Source organism: Tympanuchus pallidicinctus, unplaced genomic scaffold, assembly GCF_026119805.1.
Source record: "Tympanuchus pallidicinctus isolate F22 unplaced genomic scaffold, pur_lepc_1.0 scaffold22, whole genome shotgun sequence".
Classification (NCBI taxonomy): Eukaryota; Metazoa; Chordata; class Aves; order Galliformes; family Phasianidae; genus Tympanuchus; species Tympanuchus pallidicinctus.
In genome coordinates, this window is record NW_026294739.1 from 12695620 (window position 1) to 12720049 (window position 24430).

Consider the following 24430-nt stretch of genomic DNA (forward strand, 5'->3'; position numbering starts at 1 on the left):
GAAATACTTCTTCTCTGATATAGTCATGGTTCATTGGCACAGGCTGCCCAGGGATGTGGTGGGATCACTGTCCCTTGGAGGTGTTCAAGAAACATGGAGTTGTGCCAGTGAAGGACATGGTTAGTGGGCATGGTGGAGATGGGCTGACAGATGGAATAGATGACCTTAGTGGTATTTTCCAACCTTAATAATTCTGTGATTCTAGCGTGGCCATCTAGAAATCTGGGAGGACATTGATGGATGTGTTGGCAATGAGCACCCTGTTTTCCTGCCTCCCCGAAAGAGAGTTTTATCCAGGGAAGTTTTCTAGTGCTGAATCTGAGCCAGCACTCATTTTAAAGTGCTCAGAGTTGCATCTTCTGCATGAAGGTAGGCATTTATGCCACTACATGTTAATGGAAATGTTTTAAGAGGTAGATTTTACAGAAAACAGGGTTTTGTTTGGAGCTTACTTATCCTCTCTGCATCACCTGCAGCAGTGTGCTAATGCATAGGCAAAGTGGGCTGTGACCTCAATCAGCTAGTTAATTTTAAGCCCATGCTTAAATGATTTGCTAAAACTGTACCTATTCAGAGAAGGAAAGCTGACTGTATTTTCATTGCTCAAACTAGGTGAATTATAACATGTAAGGGATTTTAATGATGAAAGGGTAAATTACGCTTTTAAACAATAATTTAAGTTCCCATAAAGAATATTAGTAGCAGTCTGGATGTCAGATGGTAGATAGTCATGTTTATACTTCAATAATAGCCTCTTCAAAATTACTTGAAACATTCTATTGTGCATTTACATTTTTATCTCTGGGTTTTTAAGATGAGAGGGCCTTATTAAACCAAATTCATTTTATGTCCTGTGTCAATGGAAAATGTTCTTTTAAATGTTTAGAAGGAGTTGGTTACAGAAACATAGGAAAGATAGGGAAGAGATTGTTAGCTGTTCACATTCAATATATTCTTCGTCCTTTTGCTTTTTGATGAATAAACTGTTCTGTATTTGAAATTTCAAACTGTTGATTGGAAACTCTTGCAAGAGCAAGACAAAAGGGGCTTGATTTTGAAAAATGTATTCATAATTGTTTGTCTAATTTGTGTGTGCAATTAGCATGATTGCCTCTGGAAGTGACCATCTGAGAACAGTTTTGGAGATTTCTCTCTTTTTCTGATCTGCTTGCTCTGTCTCCTTAAGGTGCTGGCTTCTATAATGCCTAAATATTACCCATGGAAGTTTGATCTGGTAATTTGTTTATTATCTCCTTTCATCTTACCTCTCAACTTTCAGACATTTGTTATAAGGCTGGGAAAGATTACTCCCTTCTGCTTCTTTCTCAAGTCCACTTGGCACAGTGTAAGAGAGGTTCTTTCATCTAAGTTCTTGATCTTACTATTTAGAGTCTCAGATCCCTTTGGAGTCTCTATAGATTCTTAAACGGCCATAGTAATATTCAAGGGCTTTCCAGGCATTTCATGAAGGATTATGGCTCTCATCAGTCAAATTTCTTGCTCTCTCCCAAGGAGATGTGCACATGCAGGGAATGTTTACTAGTGTCAGGGTGGCATTCTTCTGGGTTTTGTTTCAAATATGTGATGAATTAGAAAGGAAAGGTTGATGAATCTCAGAGAGGCTGAGAAACGTGGTTCAAGTTAGAGATTTGCAGGGCACATTCAGTCTTTGAACAGAACTGGAGGAGAATGGCACCAAGGCTGCAATTCCTCAGTGGCTTCACTGCTCTGTAAGAGAGGGGGACAAGCCTGCACTTCCATCCTCTGGGTGCACATACACATTCCCTCTCCGTGCTTATGCCACTGCTAAATAATAATAAATGTTTTATTTAAATTTAATTTCCAATCAGTCAAATAATCATCTCCCTTAGCTGAGTCATCATGTGGCACCACACAGGTGCTGCTGCTGTCAGGAGGGAAGCAGCAGGAAAGGTGCAGTGTGAGACAGGGAGAGGAATGGGTGGCAGTGGCCCTGGTAGCAGTTGGGTCTTGGGCAATGGGGTGTTGTACCCCTCCATGTGACATCTGCTTTGCATTCTTTGCTCCTGAAATTTTCTCCATCCTGAGACAGAACTAAGTCAAACTGAAAGGTTCGATGCCCTGTCTGTTTTCGGATGTGACTCAGAACCATAGTTGCAGAGGTGGGAAAGCTGTGGCTGGCAATGCTGTAGAAGACAAATATCCCCTGAATCATTAATCATGAGATGGAGGGCATGCTGCCTGATTGCTTATTGGCTGTGACTTTCATTAACGGTAAACTCAATTTTCCCATATCGACAGCTGCCTGATGGAGGGCCCGTGCTATGTGGCAGGCACTGAAGGGCCAGCAGCAAACACACAGATAAAGCCATATGTCAAGAATGATACCAGCTGTGTGTTTCTTTCTTCTCTTCTGTGCTCTCTCCTTGCTCAGAGGAAACAGCTTCTAGGGATGAGATGTTAAATATGCCATTCCTGGCCAGTCTATTAGATAGGAAACACTGCAGTGTTAGCTACTTCAAGTGGGGCAGCTGGTTCTTGCTGGTTCTTGCTCATTCCTGGCTTTAGTTGGGAGTGATTTAATTATAGAAATGTATTACCACTGCCAAAGAGTTCCCCAAGCCAAACAAAACCCTTGCTTTCTTCCTGCACACATATTTATTGCACTATGAGGAATAAAAAAAAATGGAAAGAAACAAGCAAAGCATGTCTTGCCAGGGAGCATCCAGATCTGTTGTTCCCTGCAGTGCTCTTCCCACACTTTGGCCAAACAAGAGGCCTATTTATCAGCACAGCTTGCTTTGAGCATCTTCCCTCCTCATTTTAAGAACTGCTCCAGCCCCTTCCAAACATGTAATTAAGGATACAAAAAAATAAACTTGATAAAATGATTACTCAGGCATTTTCATTTTGCATTGGAAATGCAAGTCCTTTCACATTCAGGGTGCTCACCAGCATGCAGCCTGAATCTTAAAAGGAGCTGTGTCACCCACTGGAAGGGCACAATGGGTACAAATGCAAAAGGCCACATGGAGGCTTTCAGGAGTAACTTCATTTGACTTCCACATAATGTTCAGGGCAATTTGTGGAACAAGGACACCTCACCAGGTTTAGGGTGGCCCTTGTGAACATGGTGATGACATCCTGTACCTATTATAAAGATATTTCCGTGCTGTGTCAGGAGATCACTGGTGTGCAGGCTGGAAGCAAGGTACTTACTGAAAAGCATAAATCTCTCTAGCCAGCTTCACTTCAGTTATTTTTAAGCTCAGGGCAGGCAGTGCGATGAATCCTATCTCGTTAGGGCTGGAGGAATGGCAGCCAGCTGGACTGGCTCTTTGGAGCATGAGTCTGCTCTTCCTCCTGTCCACATGTCTTATGCTAAGCAAAGAAAGTCTCCGGGCTGTGACAGCAGTGCAAGGATGGCAGGAACAGCTATCACAGCAGCAATGCTCTGTCTCTGCCAGGCTTCATGAAATTCAGTGGTTAGTCCCTCTTTCTCCAAGCAGTTACATTGGCATCAATTGCTGATGTAGCTGAGCAAACAGGGACCCCACATGGGAACGACTGTAACATCTCTGAACACGAGCCAAACTCTTTAATCATAACAAGGTAATCCACTAAGTAATTTGAGCCCAGCAGTCTGCAGGGCATGGGGGATGCTCTGGCTGTGCTCTCAAAGATTCAAAAAGTTCTGTAGAAGCTGCTGCCCTCATGAAGGAGGCAGAGGTGAAAGCCCGTAGAAAAAGATATTTGGACTTCAGATTTTCTCTGATAGAAAAGAGAGGTCAAATTCTTCTCTGAAAAAAATTCAGAGCTCCGTGGCTACTGTTTCTTCTGGAGTCCTATTCTGGGTTTTAATTTCTGCTTATTTTGTAAACCAGCATGAGATACATGTCTAAATCTGCTTGGTAGTTTTTCAAAAGAAAGTACAGCCTTTTATTTTAATGTTAACCTTGAGCAGCCACGTGAACTGATAACTGTCTCCAGAGGCATCTGTACTCTCAGAGAGTATTAGCCCATGTTTCTGTCTTTTATTTACTTGCTTTTGTCATGGAGTGAAGCAAAATAACAAACTGAAAAGAGCATTTTTCTGTAAAATGTGATACCTGTTAAAATGCTTTGCATGCTTACCTGAATGTATCACTTGTGCAAAGTTCTGTGCTCCTTCTGCTCCTTGTGACACTGTGCAAATCTCTGCAAAATGAGCATCATTTTGAGAACCAAGGAAAGTGAAAGGTGGGGAGAAGGGATGCAGATGGGGAATCCCTGGGTGAGGCGCCCAAGCCCATCGAGCTTTGCAGAGCATTCTATCAGCCCTTCCTCCCTCCATCAGCAGCCAAATCCCCAGTGCAGAGGCAGCCCTGGCAGGGATAAATGGGCCATGCACTACGCAGTGCCTCGGTGGCACAGTGGCAGGGATGGATTAACCCTCTTCTGCAGAACCAGCACAGCAATTGCAGCTGGCAGACAGCTGAGAGCTCCCTCCATCAGGGACAGCCTGAGAACAGGCAGGGGCCTTGGGGAGCTCCGCAGAGCTCTGCTCCTGCACAGGGCACTCAGTGCATCCAACAACCACAGCTGTTGTCCTCTCCATTCCTCTCTCTGTTCTTGTCATAAGAAATGCCTTTTCCCCAGAGAAAGGAAAGTGGAAGCATTTCCATGCCTGGCTTGTGCTGCGTGTGACATTTTCAGTCAAAACTAACATTTTTCCTGCAGCATTTTCAGGCTTCTGGGTCCCAGATGGAGTTAATGAGGGAGGTTTCAACCTAGGGCTTCTCACTATGGAGCCTGGGAAACGCCTTCAGAAATGCACCTCTGCACCCCAACTCCTGGAGTCATGTTACTATGCCCAGCAGGTTCCCACACAGCCTTTTCATTCATTAAGGATGATCAAGGGTGAGGAGGATTAATTATTCACAGGGAGTTCTTTTTGGCCTTTTTGGGCTGTGGATCTGCAAGGAGACAGCAGTGACAGTGGGACATGAGCTGCCTTGGCACTGGCCCTGTGCTGGGGCACAAACCACATCTCCTGGCCCCCTCAGCAGGCCCCACCATAGAACTGTTTGAGTTGGAAGGGACCCTTGAAGACCGTCTGGTCCAACCCCCTTCAGTGAATAGGGACACTTACAGCTCCATCAGGTGCTCAGAGCCCTATCCAGCCTGATCTTGTGTTTCTCCAGGGACAGAGCACCACCACTTCTCCAGGCAACCTGTGCCAGCACTTCACTAACCTTATTGTAAAAAATTTCTTCCTTATATCTAATCTAAATCTCCACTCTGTTAGTTTGAAATCACTTCCCTTCCTTCTATCACAACAGACCCTGCTACAGAGTCTGTCCCTTTCTTTCTTACAGCCTCCTTTAGACATTGAGAGTCTGCTCTCATGTCTCCCTGGAGTCTGCTCTTCTCCAGACTGTACAGCCCCAACTCTCTCAGCCTGTCCTCATTGCAAGGTCTCTCCCACTGTATCAGTGGCTGTGCTTACTCCTGGTCTTGTTGGTATAACAGGCATTGGCTGGGCAATCTTTGTAACTCCTTAGCACCAGGAAAGATGGAAGAATACTATAAAATGAAAGTACCCCATAGAACCCTTAACTACTTCCTCTGGTGTAAAAACAAATGCGGTACGGTGCTATTCTTGGGTCATTTTGTTCCAAATGACATTAGTGCTTGTGTACCTGTGCTGTACTCGGTTTGTGCTGCAGGTACACAGGAGGCTGTTCTGGCTCTTCTGATGCCCTGTTCAAAACAAAATCTGATGGAAAATTTGCTAAGAGGAAAGCGCAGTGTTGGCCCGCTGAGGCTTTGCAGCATCCTGCCTGCACTTGTTATTTGCTGTGATCAATGACACTGCAAAGGCCATGTCCCAGGCTAGGGAATGCCTAATTGTATAAACAGGCTATAGTGGGAAGGCAAATAGTACCCAAGAGAGAAAGCAGCGATGCATTAGAAATAATGGGCTTTCTGAGTGTGATTTTACCGGGTGAGGTAACCTCAAAGATTTAAATAGGGCAGAGATGTGACAGACTGCTACGTTGTCACTGTGTGATGTTTTTGCCAGTCAGACAGTAGCTAGCAGTAAAGGCAGTGCTTTTTACAGTGTAAGTTCATTTATACTGTGGCTCTGCAGTACTTGTTCCGTGCTAAAGCGACACCCAACAAATTAATGTGCACAGAACAGTGGCATTCAGTCAGGGATACCTATAGTTGTGGATCTTTTCCGTGCATTTTCTGCAGATCTTGAAGGTCTCCTCAAGAACAAATATTGAGTACTTCCCATTTCTTTGAAAAGTTGCCCCCATGACCTATTCTCAGTTCTCACTGCAGTCGGGTTATGAGACCAGGAGGTGTGTGGAAATTTCCCATGCAGGCAGTGCAGCACAAACTGATTTTATTCCATTAAAATGGAATGTAGCATTTAGTATTAATGCTATGGTGGAAAGCTGTGTGCGGCCTTTTTCCTATGACAATTTCCTGTTTTATAGGGCAAATTACAAATGTTGGGCTTGCATGACTGGCAGAGCAAGAACTGCTCAAGGCAATGCAAACAAATAGCTATGAATAATGAAGTGAGTGGGGACCTCACAACTCACAGCCAAATGAGCAAAGGATGCAGCAAAGGCTGAGCTCGTTAGTGAATGTTTCCCTTTGGATCTGTTCACCAGCACTGCCCATGGTCTGCAACATCCAGAGCTGATGTGGCAGTGCACCCAGCTGCAGGGTGTCCCTGTTGTTTATTGGGACGCCCAGAGGATCTCACCATGGTTTACTGGATATTCACATAGCTGGTGCTCAGGATCTAAGCCTCACCACTGGGAAAGGATGATGATGTTAACAAGGAGTGCTAAAGGGAGAGAAACCGTCTCCCTTGCTCCAAAATCAGCATCTCCCCAGCCAGGCTCACAAAGACAAGACAGAGTGCTGCTCAGTGCTGCTAAGGGTGATTTATTCCACCCTGCTGCTGGTGTGTCGGAAGCAGGGAGTGAACGTAACTGTAGCAAACACTCAGTTTTTCGGGTGTGGGGTGTGGAGTTAAGTTAGAGCAACAGAGCCAAAAAGTTTGGAGGGGAAAAAAAATGACATTTTAAACTCTTATTCCAAAACTGCAACAGAAAGTGATGCTTTCATTTTGTCGGAAATAGATAATCGTTAAGTTTCTTCCAACCTAAGCCATTGTAGGATTCCGAACTTATTAAAAATCCTTTGAATAAAGCATCCTGGGTGAAAGAACGGTCGAGCGTTAGACTTGTAGAACCAGGCGAGAGCTCGGGGGTAGCGGACTCTGCACAGCCGGTGGCTGCGTGTGTCCGTACGAGCGGCAGGTGGCACTGCGCTGCTGCTGTCGCGCTGCTGCCGCCGCCCCGACAGATGGATCACGGCTCGCCGGTGAGTGCTGGGGCACGGGAGGAAGCCCTGCCGGGGAGAGGTGCTCCAATCCTTCCATCATCCTCGTGGCCCGCTGCTGAGCTCTCCTTGTGTCCGTGCCTGCTGCACTGGGGAAGCACAGAAGTGGGACGCTGGGAGTGTCTCCCCCGGTTCTGAAGCCTCACGACCTGCTGGTAGTGCTTTGTTTAATGCAGCCCAGTCTGTTACTCTCATTTGTGGCAAGAGCACAGTGCTGAGCCATGCTCAGCTCGCCCAAACTCCTTTTCTGCCAAACTGCTTTCTGTCTGAGTGCCCTCCACCATATGCTGATGTATAGCATTGATCCTTCTCAAGCTGCAGGACTTGATTAAATTTCATTGGTTCAGAAGAGTGTCAGTGTCAGGATGTGGAGCTGTTGGAGCAAGTCTAGAGAAGGGCCACAGACACGCTCAGAGGGCTGGTGAACCTCTCCTATGCAGAAAGGCTGAGGGAGCTGTGCTTGTTCAGCCTGGAGAAAAAAAGGCTGCAGGGAGACCTCATTGCAGCCCTCCAGTACTTGAAGGGAGCTTACAAGCAGAATAGGAACCGACTTTTTATACAGTTTGATAGTGACAGGAGAAGGGGGAATGGCTTTAAACTAAAAGAGGGGAGATTTAGGTTATTTGTTAGGCAGAAATTCTTTATCAGAGGGCGGTGAGGCCCTGATACTGCTGCCCAGAGAGCTGAGGGTGTCCCATCCCCTGTGGTGCCCAAGGCCAGGTTTGATGGGCCCTGGGCAGCCTGAGCTTGTGGGGGGCAGCCAGCCCATGGCACAGGGTGGGGACTGGGTGGCCGTTCAGGTCCCTTCCTACCCAATCCATTATATGATTCCATGAATGTCACGCTCAGATGTGATATATTCATTTGGGGAGAATTTGGGTATGGGGGCTGCTCGTGTGCAAAGCGGAGGGTGGATGGTGAAAATTTGCGCAGATTTGGTTTTGGGTTGACTTTATTTATTTGTTTATTTACTGACACGCCTTTTCGCAAGGTTTGCCTTTAAGACCGGGGACGGCGGTGCGGCTCAACCACCGCTGGGCGGCGCTGGAGCTCCGCGCCCGACCAGCCGGGAAGTTGCGGCTGTGCCCTACCGTCTCCGAGCAGCGCCGGCTGCGGGGGGAACGCGGTGAGCCGTAGGTCACAGGGCAAAGCCAAGCTAAAGGATCGCTGCATCTTTTGAAAGCACTTGCAGGCATCCTTAACAGTCGTAGTAAGGGAAGAGACGTGTAGGGGAGGGATACTTCAAACAGAACCTGGTTTAACTTATAACTTGCTAGTGATGTAGATATGAGGGAATGTGTATCTTGTTGCTTTAAATCCTTGCTTTTTTAAACCCCTGTGGATTTGACTGTGGGCTGTACAGTATCAGGCTGGGATGAAGTTAGCTTTCCCCATAGCAGCTAGAGTAGCACAGGTACCACCCCAGCAGCTGTAACTGAGCACAGTTGCTGGGCTGGCACAGCATCACCGCTTTCTGCAGCCCCCTCTTCCTAGGCTGGGAGTGTGGACGAGGGGCAGCACCAGGATAGCTGGCCTCGGCTGGCCGAGGGATGTCCCATGGCACACAGCATAATGCTCAGCAATAACTGCTGGGAAGGGCTCCCATTAATGAAAGCACTGGTCTTCTCAATCACTCACCTTGCATATTAAGGCCTAAGACATGGTAGAACATTGCTTGCTGATGATAATAAAAAAAAGAAAGAAAGAGATTTTTTTTCCTTTTATTCCCATGAGGCCTTTGCTTTTTTTTTCTTTTCCTTTAATTAATTTGCTCCTAACTCATGAGCCTTTTCTTATCAAATTTTCTTCACCTGTTCTTTTGAAGAGGGGAAGTGAGAGAAATAAATCAAGTTCCAGGATGTTTTGCAGTCCTCCCCCACCTCGGATACAGCAGGTGTTAAAAGTTTAGAGTTTTCATCCAAATCAACCTCTTAAGGGTTAAATAATCTGTAAAAGAAACAAGATTTGGCACAGTAAAATAGCTCAGTGAACCCAATATTGTTTTCTTTTTTTTTTTTTTAATTCATTGGAGGAAAAAAAGATGAGTCAGTATGTATTTTTCTTCTTTTCCACTCTACACAATAAAAAAAAAAAAAAAAAAGGAAAATAAAGGAAGAAAAAAAACCCTGAAATTGCAGGTGCAATTAATCTGACAATTCCTTGGGTACAGTCACTCTTGCTGTGTAGTTATAGAGTCCCAGGGGTTGGAAGGGACCTCTCAAAATCATCTAGTTCAACCCCCTGCTAAGGCAGGTTCCTACAGCAAGTCCCACAGGGAAGCATCCAGATGGGTCTTGAGTATCTCTAGAAAAGGAGACTCCATAACCTCAGCAAACCCGAGGGATGGGGTTTCCTTCGTACCTACAAACAGTGTCTCTCATTATCCAAAATAATTTCCTTGATGCAGCCGTGAGACCTTTGGGGTCTGGGTGGGATGAGTGGGTCCCCAGCCGTATTTGGCACCTCAGACCTCCTCCCCTCTTTGTGCTGCCTAGCTTCTGAGTCTTCTTGCTGCTCAGTGAAGGACTATGGTGCTAAGAGCTGAAGTCCTGGTGAAGGAAGGTGGCAACCTTGCCAATTACAGCAGTACCACTGGAATGCTGCTGCCAGCAAGGGGCTGAGGCTGCTCTGCAGCAGCCATGCCTAGTACTCCCTGTACAGCCATGCAGGGGGATATCAAATGCAATGGGGTCACAGCTCACGGTGGAGACGAGCTGAGCAGGGACGCAGTGATGTGTCAGCAGAAAAGCGTGCTGGGCCCTTCAGAAAAGGAAGACCTTTCTGACAGCTGCATTTCTGTAAGCATCAGGGAGGTGGTGGTTCCTCCATCAGCCCCCTTTTGTCTGCATTGCTTGACAAGTCCCATATCTGTTGGGCACCTATGAGTGCTCTGATCCTCCAGGAAAGTTACTTTGCAAGCTTTCCTATTGTGAAGGCTTCCAAGAACATTATTATCACCCTTATTTATGGCTGGGAGGAATTTGAAGTGTGGGCTGGAGGTATCATCTTGGTCACTGTGGGTTGCTGGCAGACCTGGGGGCAGAACCCAGCCTGCTGACTTGGAGCTGTGCTTTGGCACTGAGGGTGGTCTGTAACACTTGTGTCCCAAGTACTCCATAGCTGTGCTTGTGAATCAGGCAGAGAGACTGCTTTAATTTCAGCCTACGCTACCAGAAGTGGGGAGAATGGGGGGAGAGGAGGAGGAAGGGGAAGGAGGAGCAGATAAAAATCAGAAAATTAGAATTTATTACAATGAAAGCCAAAGTGCTAGAAGCCAAAACTGTCATTGTAATGCGAGCTCTTTCGATAGTGTCCTATTACATTGTATTTGAGGTTGAACACGCGTAAGAATATCTTGGTTGTAATTATCTGATTTGTGATATGTAGCTAATGTGTACTTGTTGTTCTGCCGTACATTATGCAGCAGCAATTCATTTCTAAACAACATTAGCTGGCAGTGCAGCAGTTCAGTGCAGAAATTACAGGCATAAGCATTACGCTTTACATATGCTGAGTTGCAGCCAGGAGACAAGATAGCAGTCCTGGTGGGGCTCCTGCTCTGAGCATGCTGGGCATCCCCAAAGTGCCCAACAAGCAGACAGACACAGCCAGCACCCACACACAGCAGTGGCAAGCCTGACGTCTCCTCCATTCTGGAGGGAGCTTTTGGCAAGAGGTGTCCCTGCAAGCAATCGATAGCAGAGATCGACAGGAGCAACTTTCAAATTAGATAAGCTTCCAAGCTGATGTCTGAATGATAGTAGCAATATAAACATTTGACTGAGTACCCTCCTGTCATTGCATCCCTAACAGCCTTACATGAGGCCATTTGTATTTGATGGGATCTTATTTTCTTTCGATTTCTTTAACGACACCACTAAATAAAAACACTCAATAATTGCTGGTGCTTATTTTAATTCATCAGTTAAATGAGTGAGGACGTTTGGATAGATACATTTTAAGACAGAACAATTAGCAAAGGTTAAAGGGACATTGCTCATTTAAAAATCCATTGAGCATACACCAATCCCACAGTTTTTAGAACCTTAACAAGTAACATTATAAAGACAAAAAGTATCGGTGCTACAGATGAGAGAAAGTGTCACCAAATGATGCCCAGAGAGCTGTGTTGCCCCATCCCTGGAGGTGCTCACTGCCAGGTTGGATGGGTCCTGGGCAGCCTGAGCTGGGGCAGCCAGTTCATGGCAGCTACTGGGGCTGAGTGAACTTTCAGGTCCCTTCCAACCCAAACCATGCTGTGATTCTATGTTCTTGTAGCCTGTGTCTTGTTGTCTTTTCACAAATGTGTGCAAAATCACAGGGAGAAGGATGAGAGCAGAGATGTGCCCACTAATCCTCTTGGAAGCGTCTCATTCCTCTGATCGCTAGAAACCATGTCTAAATTCTAGTCTAAATTTATTCTTGGTCAATTCCTGCCCATTTGTTCTTTTGCCAGCATTGTCCTTCAGCTTATCTGTCCTCTGGCTGCTGTAATTTATGCCCTGTTTACACTTCTTTCTGCCTGGGCAATGAAGATCTATGAAACATGTCCATTCTGCTTTAGTTTGTAGCTACTTTCACTTTCTTAATTGCTCCAGTGCCAGGGTTTCAAGCAACATGAGGGAACATCCTTTGTTTTAAAAAGAAAAGCTTTCATTCAAGCTGTGTAATATTATGGACATATTTTCTGTTTGATTGAAGGTTTATTAGTACTCCATTTTTTTCACAAAATTGAGAAGCTGGGCCAAATTCGAGCTGACAGAGTCCGTGCGAAATGGTTTAAATAAATAACAACAAAAAGAAGGCTTTGTACACTGCACTGGAGAAATAAAAGTGAGAGGATTGCTTCAGTTGCTGTAGCCATCCAAGTGGAAATATTAAGGCTGGAAGTAGCATGTAGCTTTTTCTAGAGTAAGTACCCAGTGCCTGCATTCTGCTAGTTGTATTTGGAGGGGAGCTCAGCAGCAGTCCCTCTGGTGTGTTGAACTGTATGAGGGCTGTGGGTGCTGCATAGGGATGTCCTGCATGCCCCATGTCCAGCGGGGAGCATTAGTAGTGCAAGGGGCTGGGATTGCAGCTTGCAGGGAGCATTAGTCAGGTCTGGAAGCCTCCTTCATTCACACCCATTTGTATCGCAGCCCATATTTTTTGGCTCATGACAGTTTAGACTTGCTAGTGAATAAGCAAGGACCTGAAAGTTGTTGAAGGTAATGAAGTGTCTATGAAATATGCTCCTTCACAAGGGCATGTTTGCGTTGCATATGTTCCTTTTACTGCTACTGTCTTCAAGCTTCTTTACCTGCATCTTTAATGAGGAGGCCGACGCAGCCCTGGTGGCTGCAGATCTGCAGACTTAATTTCCTAAGTGCCTGAGGAAGTTGCCATGGAGTTAAAGGTGGCTCTGTTTCTCATTCGCTTTGTTGCTGGTTCAGGCTTTTCAGATGATGGCACCTTCTTGAACCCCACATTTGACAGTGTTTAAGGTGGGCTGGAGAGGGAATTAGAGACACCACTTTCTAGAAGCATCTGCCATAGCAGACTGATGATGCCAGCAAGATCCATCCCTGCTCCAAGGAGTTGCAGAAAAATAATTTTGTGCATGTTTGATGCAGAGAATCAGAGACTGAAAGTATCAGGATTTCCACTGCTCTGTTGCCCTGGCCCTCTTTCAACTCTAAAAGATGCTCTCTGGGCAGAAAATCTCAGTACATCTGTACAGCTAATGGATAGCTGATCAGCCCTATGTGGAGTGCCAATGGTCTCTGTTGCCATATTGCCACCTGTACCCAGCACAAAACCTTGTTCTCCTTCATTACTGACAAAAATGTCTCTTCAGAAGCCTTTCAATAATTACTCAAGCACCCACTTAGGAGGCTTTTAATTTAGATTCCCCATCCTCCACACTCATACAATTTCCAATTGCAAGCACAGCCAGTGTTGTGAAAAAGCTTTTGCCAAAAGAAGTGCAAATGAATTGTCCCCCAGTTTGTACTGCCTTGCATGAACTTCTGTGAGCCTATAGCATCCCGAAAGATGGCATTTCCAACAGGCCAGAGCAAAAGCATTCAATCATAATGAAAGATGAAAGCTCTTGTTGTGAGTTTCTCTGCATCCGACAACGCTTGGCAGTGCTACAGCACCTGCTGTTGGAGTGCTGCAGGCTGCCCTGCCAGATTGTCTCATTCCCAAAGGCTGCCCTGTACCCCTGCTGACCCACAGTATCCATGGGCTCCTATAAATGCTCTGGGGCCCGTGACAAAGTGGATCATGGACACTGTACTGGGTTGCCATAGGGGGCACGTTCCCAGCTTTGCAGCCTTCTCTGGAGTGATAGAAAGGGAAAATCAGAGGTGCTGTCCTCTCATCCTTAACAAGCATTTCAAAGGAAAGTCCCACTCACCTGTCAGTCTGTGCTTAGCAGAAGGTTGTTGCTCTCCAGATATTTCTGCAGTTTTAAAGGGGCAGTCTCTAGATAACAAATTCAGTCAGTGGCATGTCTGTAGCAGGGCTCCAACAAGTCTTTAACTGAATAATGTGTTTTGTGTTACTCAGTGAATAAGACTAAAGAGACACGAGGTCTTTCCCTGAAGTGGGAAAAGAAACGTGTATGAAGGGCAAGCAAGAATACATAGCTGAGCTGAGAGGAGAGAAATCACACAGTATGGGAACTCTTTGTCTAAGATGAGCTGTAGGGACAGTGGGAATGAAGGAAACGAGCACAGGTTTGCCAGTGTCCAAAAGCTATTCTTGGAAAGCCCCAGAAGAGTCCTACAAAGTGGTTGAAGCAGCTGTTGCAGCTTCTGCTTTAAGTACTCCTGGAGTTCAGCAGAAAAAGCCAAAGCTGTAATTCATGTGGAGGGATAGACACGATTGACATAGGTTGAGAGGCTGTGACAGATGGCTGTAGGAGGAACCACTAAACAATTGATAATGGTTCTTTTTTTCCATTCAAAAGTAACTTTTAATCAGGACTATGGGAGGAGAAAGGAAACAGTCATTTCAGAAACACCCATTGCATGGGTATTTAAAGCTTTGGTCTCATGCCGCTGTTCTACCTCGTGCAAAAGCAGAGACTTGAATCTTGGTCTTGAAAGTGGTGCAAGCACCAGCAGTCCTGCAGCAGTGTGCTTTCTTGCTCTTCTGGCATTTCCTAGTGATCTCCAAAAGGTCTCATTTTCATTTCTTATGAGGAACAGACATAACTTTGAGACTTCATGTTTTCTGCAGAGTGGCTTTCTGTTCCTGTCCACTCTGGTGCTGCCTGATGCCATATGAGGCCCTGCAGCCAGGGAGAGAGGACTGGCTGTGATTGCACTGCCGGGTCTCCTGCTTTGCTCAGGTCGGGACAGTCCACTTGATATTGACGAATATCAATAGAGCAAGAAACTTCTAGATGAGTGAGATTTGGATGAGGTGTTAGGAAGGGCTGTTTGCAGCTGAGAATGGTGCTGAGCCATGTTCCCATAGGGACTGTGGGATTTCCACTGCTGCAGGTCCCTGGGCAGGGTCTGGACCAACCTTGTGAGGGATGATGAAGGCACTGTTGGCACAGTGCAGAGGTGACCTCTCCAGGGCTCTTTGTACCCTTTGTGCTATGATATCAGCTCATCTATTTTTGAAAGAGGTTGACTCTCAGGATAAAACAATAGAGAATCCATCACAACTCTTGCCATATCATTCTCTTGATGAATTGCCTTTGCTATTAACAATAAATGCAAACCTTGCCTTGACTTATAGCCTCCGGATCTCATCCTGACTTTGCTGGATTGAAGAGTTCCTTCTTTTGAAAATGTTCTTACTGAGAGGTGAGAGATTTATCAGTCAGTGCCAAGTCATCTTTGTCATTCTCTCGTGCAGAGCATCTCAAACATTTTTCTTCTGTGTCTAGACTTTCAGCAACAGCAAACTGTCAGTGGCCACAATATTACCAGGCTAAGTACAACTGATCAACAAGAATGAGCAGGCCACCAGCCTTTGCATTATTGAGGGTGCTTGCAACACTGGGTACAACAGTAGCAGCATTTCTCCTTCTGCTCCCTATTGCTCTGCTTCTGCACCCCATGTGGCTCAGGCTCTCCCAATTGCAGTCCTATTCAGTCATCTCTCTCCCATGGCTCCCAGTTCCCGCAGTCGCTACTCTCTGAAAAAGCGTGCCCAGTTTTGAAATAATATATCCTGCACTCTTTGTTCCTGGCAGTTTGTTCTGGCTGCATTAAAATGAAACTTGTTTGCATGCACTCCATTCCCCAGTCAGTTCCGTTCCGTCCCTTCACCAAACCTGCTGCGATCATTAATTACTGCTGCATTAGTCTTTGTATCCTTGGCAAACTTAGATTTGCTTTCAGACCAGTGATATCTTTATTGGTGTCTGGATTGCAATAACTGTTTGTGAGACTCAGGGGAGAAAAGATATGGGATTTCATTTTACTGAGGAGATGGAAGCATTGATTTATTGCTGGGGAGAAAAATAAAAGACAACAAAGATAGCACAAGGTGTGTTTTGAGACGGGGGTATGTGGGGGAAGTGATGAATGCACATCAGTCCTTTTTACACTGCACTTTAGGACAGCAGGGGATGAGAGAGTCTTAAACCTTGTCCTAGCTGTATGATAGCTGTAATCTCTTATTTACATTTAGTGTTGAGTATGCTCTTTCAGTGTGTGGGAGACATAAGCAGGCTTGGTTTAATAAAATGCAATCTGGATGCATGTAACTTCAGAAACATCCTGAGGGCAGGATTAATGTCCCAGCACTCCTGCTCTGCAGAGCTCCATGGCAGTGGGAGGACCAGGTTTTGTCAGAGTCACTGTGTTTCTGCAAGCTCTCTGAGCTGCAGAGTCTCAGCAGAGCAACAGTACCCATAGGAGTCTTACTCTTCTGGCCCCACCGAGTTTGAGGTACAACCTGAGGCTGAGTGCTGGGCTGCCATGGATTTGGAGGCTGTATGAAGAGCCAAGCCAAGTTTGGGGTCAGGGAATTTTCCAAGGCTTTAGATCTGGCAGGAGCCATTCTGTGCAGACAGATTTATGGGCCTAGGGGAGCTTGTTATTTCTTCTTGACAGCTTTGTTCCCTGCCTCCCCCTCTTGACCTATGCCAGTGCCATGTATGTGCATTAACAAGTATGGTGTCACCAAGCCTTGACTTGCTGGGGCGCAGATGCTCCCATAGCCCTGCTGCAGGGATATGATGGCGGTTTGTTCTCTCTCCCTTCTCATCATACTCCATCACATAATCGGGCTGTTTTGCCTCAGCCAGGATCTAATCAGGGAGGATCTGTTTGACTTTCAGCAAAGTCAGCTTGAAACTTTAAATTGGAAGGCTTTTCCTGATGTGCTTGAAAATGCCTTTGGTTGGAAACAGTGTTTGGCTGCGTGTTGACAACATGAGGGAGGTTTTGTGTGTGAGCTGCTTTCCTTCCTTGTGGGGAGGGGTAAAAGCACAAGCAGCACTCAGACCTTCTGAGTCCTGGGATGGGTTGGTTTGGGTCTGAAACTGCATTGAGGGGCCACAGCCCCACTCCATCCAGACTACATCACCTTCTGGAATAGGGCACTTCTCACATTACTGAAAGTGTTGGCTGAAGTGGGCTGCAGGATGTCTTTGTGTAGGATACAGAGAGCCAACTGTCCAGCAGAGGGAAGATTGCAAGATTTTTCTTGTTCCTGGAAGCATCACCACCCTGTGTGTGAGGTGGGGTTGCTCTCTGTTGTCTGCTTCACCTGTTTCTGCAGATAGAGGGAGTTTCTGGATGGTGAGTGGAACTCATTGAGGAAGAGGAGGCAGGGGAGGAAGGACAGAAGGCAGTTGCCTGTTCTGTCTTTCAAATTCAGGAGCTGTGGGACAGACAAGGAGATATGTGTCTCCTTCCCATGTGCTCAGGTGTGTGCTGCTGTGTTCCTTGCATCGGCCAAGGGGCCTCTTGGTTCTGCCCTGAACAAGGTTATTTGAGTGTAAAGTCCCTCTCCTCCCACTGCTCCCTGCTTGTACTCCCTTTGGCGATTCTGTCACAGGGCAGTTGTTTGCCAGCCCTTTCCCTGGGCTCCTGCCACTAAGGAAGCTATGACTGAAACACAGGACTTCAAGGACAGCATTTTTTCATGTCTTGATCCCTCTGGGAAAGGCAGGGACAGAACACTTGATGGATGGGGCTGTCGGGATGATAACAGCGGCCTTGGGAGGAGCTGATGCTGAGCAAGACCCTCCAATGTGTGACAACACCAAGCAGTCTGTGGGGATCTTTCTCTTTGTACCCAGGAACATCTTCCATTGCTCCAAAATCTCTTTCAGTCCCTGTTTGGTGGAGCCCACCTTAGCAGCAGGGTGTGTTCAGCAGAAGCACCTCTGGACTATCTCCTTCCCTTTGAGATCCTGCTCTGAGCAGATCCTTCCAGAACCCAGCAGACAAAAAGTATTCATCTTCTTGAAGGAAACTGCATCAAGAATGTTTGTTCCTAGACAGCCACAGATGCCTGCGTTGGAGTCAGGCTTTCCTGTGCTCCCTTCCTCTACCTGGTGCAGGCAGCAGGTCACCAAAGAGAGATAAAACCTTTGTCAAGCAGAATTCTTCTCTTAGAAAGCAAAAAGCATAAACATTTAAAACCTGAGCAGAATAGTTTCCTTCCCCAGGCTCTGGTTGGGCTTGCTGTTTTTCAGCAGTGGTTTTGCTCTGCACTCTGTATGGCTGTTGTCCTGCTGCTGGCTTTAAGCTACAGGCAGCAAACCCGACCTCTCCTCAGCTAGACTTGTTTCTGAAGGCACTGCACAGCCTAATGATACACTCATGATGAGTTGCAAATTCTGTTTTAATTGAATCTGCGAAGCCAAAAAGGGGGTGAGGGGCCCATTAAATAAATTATTTTCATATAGCAGTCAGATTATGTTCGCTCTTCTGTGTTTATTAAAAGGCCTTGTCAGCTCAGAGCTCAGCTGCGCGAGAAAAGCCCAGAAAACCAGCCAGTTTTCCTGCTCTGCTGCTGTTTTAGGGCCAGATCTCTCTCCCAGAACAGCAGATTTTTAAGGGGCCTTGAATTCCTATTAGGCGTCCAAATGCAGATATAAAACCGTGCATTGTAAACAGAATTACCCTGCATATAAAACAACCAAAATACTGTAAGGTCTTTTCTTTTCCTTATCAGGTTACCCAGGCATATTTTTTAAAAAGTCCACCCACGCAGAGAGACTGGGGAATGCCAAAGCTGCTTGAATTTTAATTATGTCAGACATGCAGCAAGGGGCTACCTTGTAAAGAACAGAGTTAATAAAACATGGATATGGGCTTAATTCCACTTAATAAGCAGACCTGGCAATGCACATATTTTAGATGTAATTTACACAGGGTGGGAATTTGGTACAATTCTTAAAAGGTGGCTGCATGCAGACTTCCAAACTCAACGGTGCCTTCCTATTGGAAGAGATTTGTTGCTATGCTGCTATGAGATGTGAATTAGGCCATTCATAATTATCGGTGAGAGATGGGTGCCCTTCTTTTCCCATTCAGCTGCAGGAGTACACTGATACATTTTACAGTGCTATTAAATTCAAACCTCCCTTAACTTTGCACATGCATTTTTAGTGGCTGTGCACATAAAAGAGCAAATAAAAAAAGCATACATTTCTATCTGTGGTTAGCTGTCTGTGAGCAGAATTAGTAGAAGAGAGATATGCCTAATGACAAAATCTACAGAATATAGCCCACGGCTTTTGAAGGCTCTATGAAAAATAAACAGGATATTCTGTAAGCAGCCCTGCGGGAATTATTGCACTTCGCTAAGGAAGGATGCCAATAACCTCCGTTTTGACCTAGATAGATCATTCTGTTTGGGAAGGTAAGGGAATGCAATTCTAGATCTCTTCTCTATTCAAGCCAGCAAAGCTCTGAAATTCATCCAGGCCTTCATTTTTAAACCTCAGCACTGAGGACAGAAGAATGTATTTATTGAGTGAACAAAGCCTCAGAGGTGACAGCACGTTGAAATGTTTATGTTGGCCTCCTTCCACAGCACGTGCCCAGTGTGTAGGCTCCTTTCTGCCCAGGGTGAGGACTGAGGGGCATTTAACAGGTCTTATGATCAGGCAGAGAAGCCTCTGCTTGCTCGTATGAGCAGGATGGGCCTTTTCAACGTCTGTAGGAGCAACACCAGGATCTCTCCAATGTGGTCACAGCACAGTTTGCTTGTTTGTTTTGTGAATGAGTGCAGCTCACTCCTTCCCTCTTCACAGTGTGGAGTGTACAGCTCTCTGGGCTGAAGGCAAGGAGGGAGCACCAGGGAGAAGGGGGAAGGAGAAAAACTGCCTTAATCATTATAGGTTATAAGAATGTTAACATTATACTAACACTATTATAGAGAGAGAAAAAAAAAATGTAGACAGATAGAGATGTAAGGAATTGTGTGCCTTAAGGAAAAATGCCTCATTGGGCTGGTTTGGTCAAACAGTGGAGCTTGCTTTGGTGGCAGTGCGGAGCGCAGAGCCTGCCTGCAGCAGGAGCACTCCATGCACTGCTGTGTGCTGTGCTGCCCTCAGAGCCACAACTGGGACAGACAGACGGATAGACGGCTTCAGCTCATCTTCTCCTGATGGAAGTTGGAGGGGAGAACTGCTGGCAGTGTGTAGAGCACGTGTAGGCCTTTCTGCTTCACTTGGCAGCCCACCTAAGATGACACATTTCCCCTGCAAGAATGACAGTGCAGGAGCACGATGAGATTGGCCTTCAGTTCCCTGGCTCCAGCTCTGGCTCGCTCGGTGCTGTTAAAAGCACGGGCTGCTCAGAACCGCTGTGAGCTGGGGTGTGATCCAGAGTGGTGCAGAGCAGGTGCGCATGCCAGTAATGTCACCAGGAGTTCATGGCACGGTGCCTGCATTGAGAACCAAACCATGGACTACTTGGCCATCTATAAATAAAGACCTGTGTGCTAGCAAATGCAATATTATATTCAGCTTCAGAAACTCTGCTTTAATTTAATTCCATTACTGCGGAGGCTGAGAAACCAGAGAGAAGCATTTCTTTTTGGAGTTGCAGCAGCTCTCTTCTTAAATCCGCAAATCACCAACAAGGTCTGTGAGCAGCTTTATCACCCATTAGGATCATTTTTAAGTGCAGAGCTGCTGCTTTGGGTTTGCAGCTACACAAGAAAACAAATGAGTCAGGTGATAACATATGTGAAATTTATTTAAAATAGGAGGTGATAAAACAGAGTTCTTTGACCAGACTACAGTCAGAAAGTAGCTGTATGTAGAGATGGAAAACCTCTTTCTTGAGGAGATATCAGATTTGCTCATATCCTTTGAAGATGGAGCTTTGGATAATTCACTGGCAGTTCAGACAGTGATTCCCTGATTGCACACAGCTTTCTTTAGGCCATGCCTGTACCTTGTACTGCAACATTCTTTGATGTCAAGTGAAATAATCCAGCAGAGAAAATTAAAATACAAAGCATTTTATTTACAGGAAGGGAAAGAAAAATCTTTATTGATTGGAACAGCGAAATCTGCTAAAAAAAAAAAAAATTGGCAGCAGTTAAAAAAAATCCACAGCTTGACATTTATATCTCCTGAATGGCTGAGAATATCTTCCTCTCCTGTTCTCTCCTGGAGAACCTGATTCCACCTTGTTGGCATCCACAGGATTACGAGTGAATATCAGGAAGTAATGCCAGAGTTTAGCTCATCCTTGTGGTCACAGTGGGTGGATATTTCAGTTACCTTCTTTCCCTATGCATTACAATAGTTAAGAGCTGAATTCTTGCTGCGAAGTGGTGACACCGAGTATTTTGCTGAAGTTGGTGATTCCCAGGGGTTCCCCAGTTGGTTTAAAGGGCTCTCTTCATCCCTGCAACTCTGGGACTGGGTTCAGTCTCACCTCACCACTGTTACTTGTCCCATGATACCTGGAGCAGCTGAGATCTCCTGTGGTCTCCCAGGTACCCTATTGCTAGTCACTTTCTGCGTACACACATAGTAGCTCTTAACTGAACCTGAAAGCTGGCAAGCCACCATTCTTAATGGCAGCAGCAACAGTTCCGTATGACCAGAGGCATATTTCTACATCTTAAATTTAGTTCACTGAAGTTTGTGTGTGGAAGTAAGTAGGAGTCAACCCAGCTCAGGCTAGTTGCCTCGATCAGAGAGCATGTGCTGATAAGCTTGTGTTGTGAGCTGGGACCACAAGTACCGGTGCCCACCACTGCAGCCGCCCTTCATGCCCCCCAGACGAGACAGCAGCCCCCCAGCAACGCAGCCCTCTCTGTCTAGAGAATAGGGGAAAGCAGTGGGGACGGCCGGCGGGCAGCAGAGCACGGCGGTGTGGAGGTGTCCGAGTCGGCTGTACGCATCTCCGGCGGCTGCTTAGTGGGGGCGGGTCGGGGCCGGCCGGGGCTGCGGACACAGGGATGCCCGTTTCCCGATGGGGGCGGCCCGGGGAGGCTCCCGAGGACTGCCCGGGCAAAGGGGCAGAGCTACCGCGGAGCTGCAGTTGCCTCTCTCTGCCTGCGCGGTTTTTTCTCATCCGAACCTCGATCACGTAGGATTGCGTAGAGAAGGGCGAGCGGGGAGCAGCTGCAATCCTCCCCGAGCCCATAGCCGAGCTCCAGGCCGGCACCGATCGCCGCGAGGCTGCGGAGCTCCCCGCCGCTTTGGCAGCGGCCCCGCGCTGCGTGGGAGTCCGGGGGGGTTGGGACGGCTTCCCCGGCCGCACCCTCCCCTCTCCCCCGCCCCGTTACAGCCAGGCTGAGCCGGAAGATGCGGGAGAGCGGCGGGTGCGGCGCGGCTCCTCCACGCCCCGCCGCCGTCGGGCGGCACCGCGAAGAGTCCTGAGCCCCGGACGGAGCAGCGGCAGAGGCAGCCGCACCCCTCACACCGCCCTCCTTCTCCTCCTCCTCCTCCCCGCCTCGCATCGCTCCTCCTGCCGCCGTCCCCGCCGCGGCAACCGGGCCCGGGGCCGCCCCGGTGCTGAGCGCCCGCGGCTCCCGCCGGGCCGGGCCGGACGATGCGGGCTGCTGCCGTCGGGGAGAGCTGCGACCGGGGCAGAGGCGGAGAGCAGGGCTGGAGGAGCTGCACCAGCCATGGCGTTGTGAGCCCGGGGCGCCGAGCTGCGGCGATGTGAGCCTGTACCCTCGGCCGGAGAGCTTTTTTTTTTTTTTTTTTTTTTCAATTTAATTTAATTGCGTTGCCTCTTTTTGCTTTGTTCGCCGGCCTGGTGCTTTTTGTCGTGGCCGCTTTGCCTTCCCCTCCCGCCCTTCTCCGCGAGAGGAGTGGGGAGGGGGGGAAAAGAGGAAGAGGAGGAGTGCAAACAGAAATGCAGCGCGGCTCGCCCTGAGCCCGGCCGCGGGAGCGGAGCGGAGCCGCGGGACGCGTCCATGTGCGCGCAGTGCCGCGCCGCGCCTGGGAGCCACCGCGCTGGGGCCCGGGCCGGTCGCGGGCCGGGGGGGCTCTGACTCATCCCACGGCCCCTCGCCCCAGCGGAGCGGAGCCGCGCCGCGGGGATCCGCGGATCTTCCGCACACCCTCCTCTGGACACAGCAGCCTCCAGCGGACCTTTGCGAGCGGGGCGGCCGCCTCCCGGATTTACAAGGCGCGGGGCACCGCCGGCCCGGCCGGGATTTGCGCTCTCCGGGGACGGACCCATGGGCGGCGGGGTCCGGCGGCCAGCCATGGTTGTTAGCCGGAGCGCCCCGCTCCGCCTGGCCGGCTGAGCCCTCCCCGCTGCCGGGACTCGGGGCCGCGGCGCGCTAAGCGGGGCGTCCCCGTCCCCCCGGGGCGCGGCGGCGGCTCGGCCCCAGCGCGCTCCCCTGGACCGGAGCGGCGAGGCGAGGCGCGGGGGGCCCATGAGCGGCGATGGCAGCGGCTATCGCCAGCTCGTTGATCCGGCAGAAGCGGCAGGCGAGGGAGTCCAACAGCGACCGGGTGTCCGCCTCCAAGCGCCGCTCCAGCCCCAGCAAGGACGGGCGCTCCCTCTGCGAGAGGCACGTTCTGGGGGTCTTCAGCAAAGTGCGCTTCTGCAGCGGCAGGAAAAGGCCGGTGAGGAGGAGACCGGGTGAGTACCGCGGGCCGGGGCCGTGGGGACCGGCTCCGCTTCCAGGTGCCTCCAGCCGTCGGGGGAAGGGCTTGCTCCGCGCTCAACTTCGCCCGGGCGTTGCGGTTCCCCCGAGCTGCGAGGTCGCTGGGCTCAGCCCTCCGCCGCAGCCCGAAGGAGGAACCCAGCGGCTTAACTCACGGTCGTATTTTCCCACCTCCCACTAGGTTCGCTTTTCAAATAATGTGGTCTTATTTTCTACATAGTGACAAGGGGATCGATAAGCCGAGGATCAATTAGAATCGTGGCCATTTGATATCTCGATCCCTCAAGTGCTGCTTCTTGAGCTGAGTTGCATGGGGAATTTCCTTAGCTCTGAAAGCCTTCCAGATGGCAGCTGCATGACTGTTGCACATAATACCGAGCTTGCAAGAGCCTAGAAATGCATTTTGGGACAGCCTTCTGTTCCTCTCTTTCCTTTATTTGTTTGTATGTGGGCTTAGTTTCCATTCCTTGTAGAAAACTTCTGCGCTGATGTACGTGTTGCTCACATTCCCATGAAGTCCCACCACCCACAGATTCAGTTCTGAGCAGTGCACTCAGGTGTCCTTGGTCAGCATGAGGACTCAGCACCGGGCAGGAAAAGGCCCTTCCTGAATTCTCAATAGAATTACTATTCACTTCTTCCTTTCTTACATTGCTAGAAACCACCACTCAGAAAAAAAAAAAAATAAAGTAAAACACAGCTTGCTTTGAGAAGCTGGTGTGAGCAGGTCCTTTCCTCAGGTGTTGGTTAGTATCATGGTTAAGTGTGATACACACGTACTCATCTCTTAGGGATGGGTCGTCAACCTGAGTAGTTCTCCCATATTTCCCATATATGTGCACCTTGCAGCGAGGTGTTGGCCAGCCGGTGGCTGCTCCTGAGGCTGTAGGCTGAGATATGTGACCAGCACTCAGAGGAGGGACAAAAACAGGGAAAACCTCTCAGGTAAAGAGGCCATTCATGGTTGGTTGTGATTGAAGGGGGAAGA

At 48.1% G+C, this 24430-nt stretch overlaps 1 protein-coding gene across 4 annotated transcripts in view; it reads left to right on the forward strand.

Moving 5' to 3' along the window:
• The window catches only part of FGF12 (fibroblast growth factor 12), a 184832-nt gene that overhangs the window by 80654 nt on the left and 79748 nt on the right, over nt 1–24430 (forward strand). The window contains exon 1 of one of the 4 annotated variants that reach the window (XM_052685951.1): nt 22140–22483. The exons of 2 other annotated variants lie outside the window; for them this stretch is intronic. Coding sequence is in view for 1 of the 2 variants with exons in the window: in XM_052685949.1 (XP_052541909.1) it covers nt 23219–23417 (199 nt within the window). In the remaining variant the exon portion in view is untranslated. Of the gene's footprint in view, nt 1–22139; nt 22484–22519; nt 23418–24430 lie in introns of those variants that run through there. One more of the 4 variants, XM_052685949.1, reaches the window with a different exon arrangement.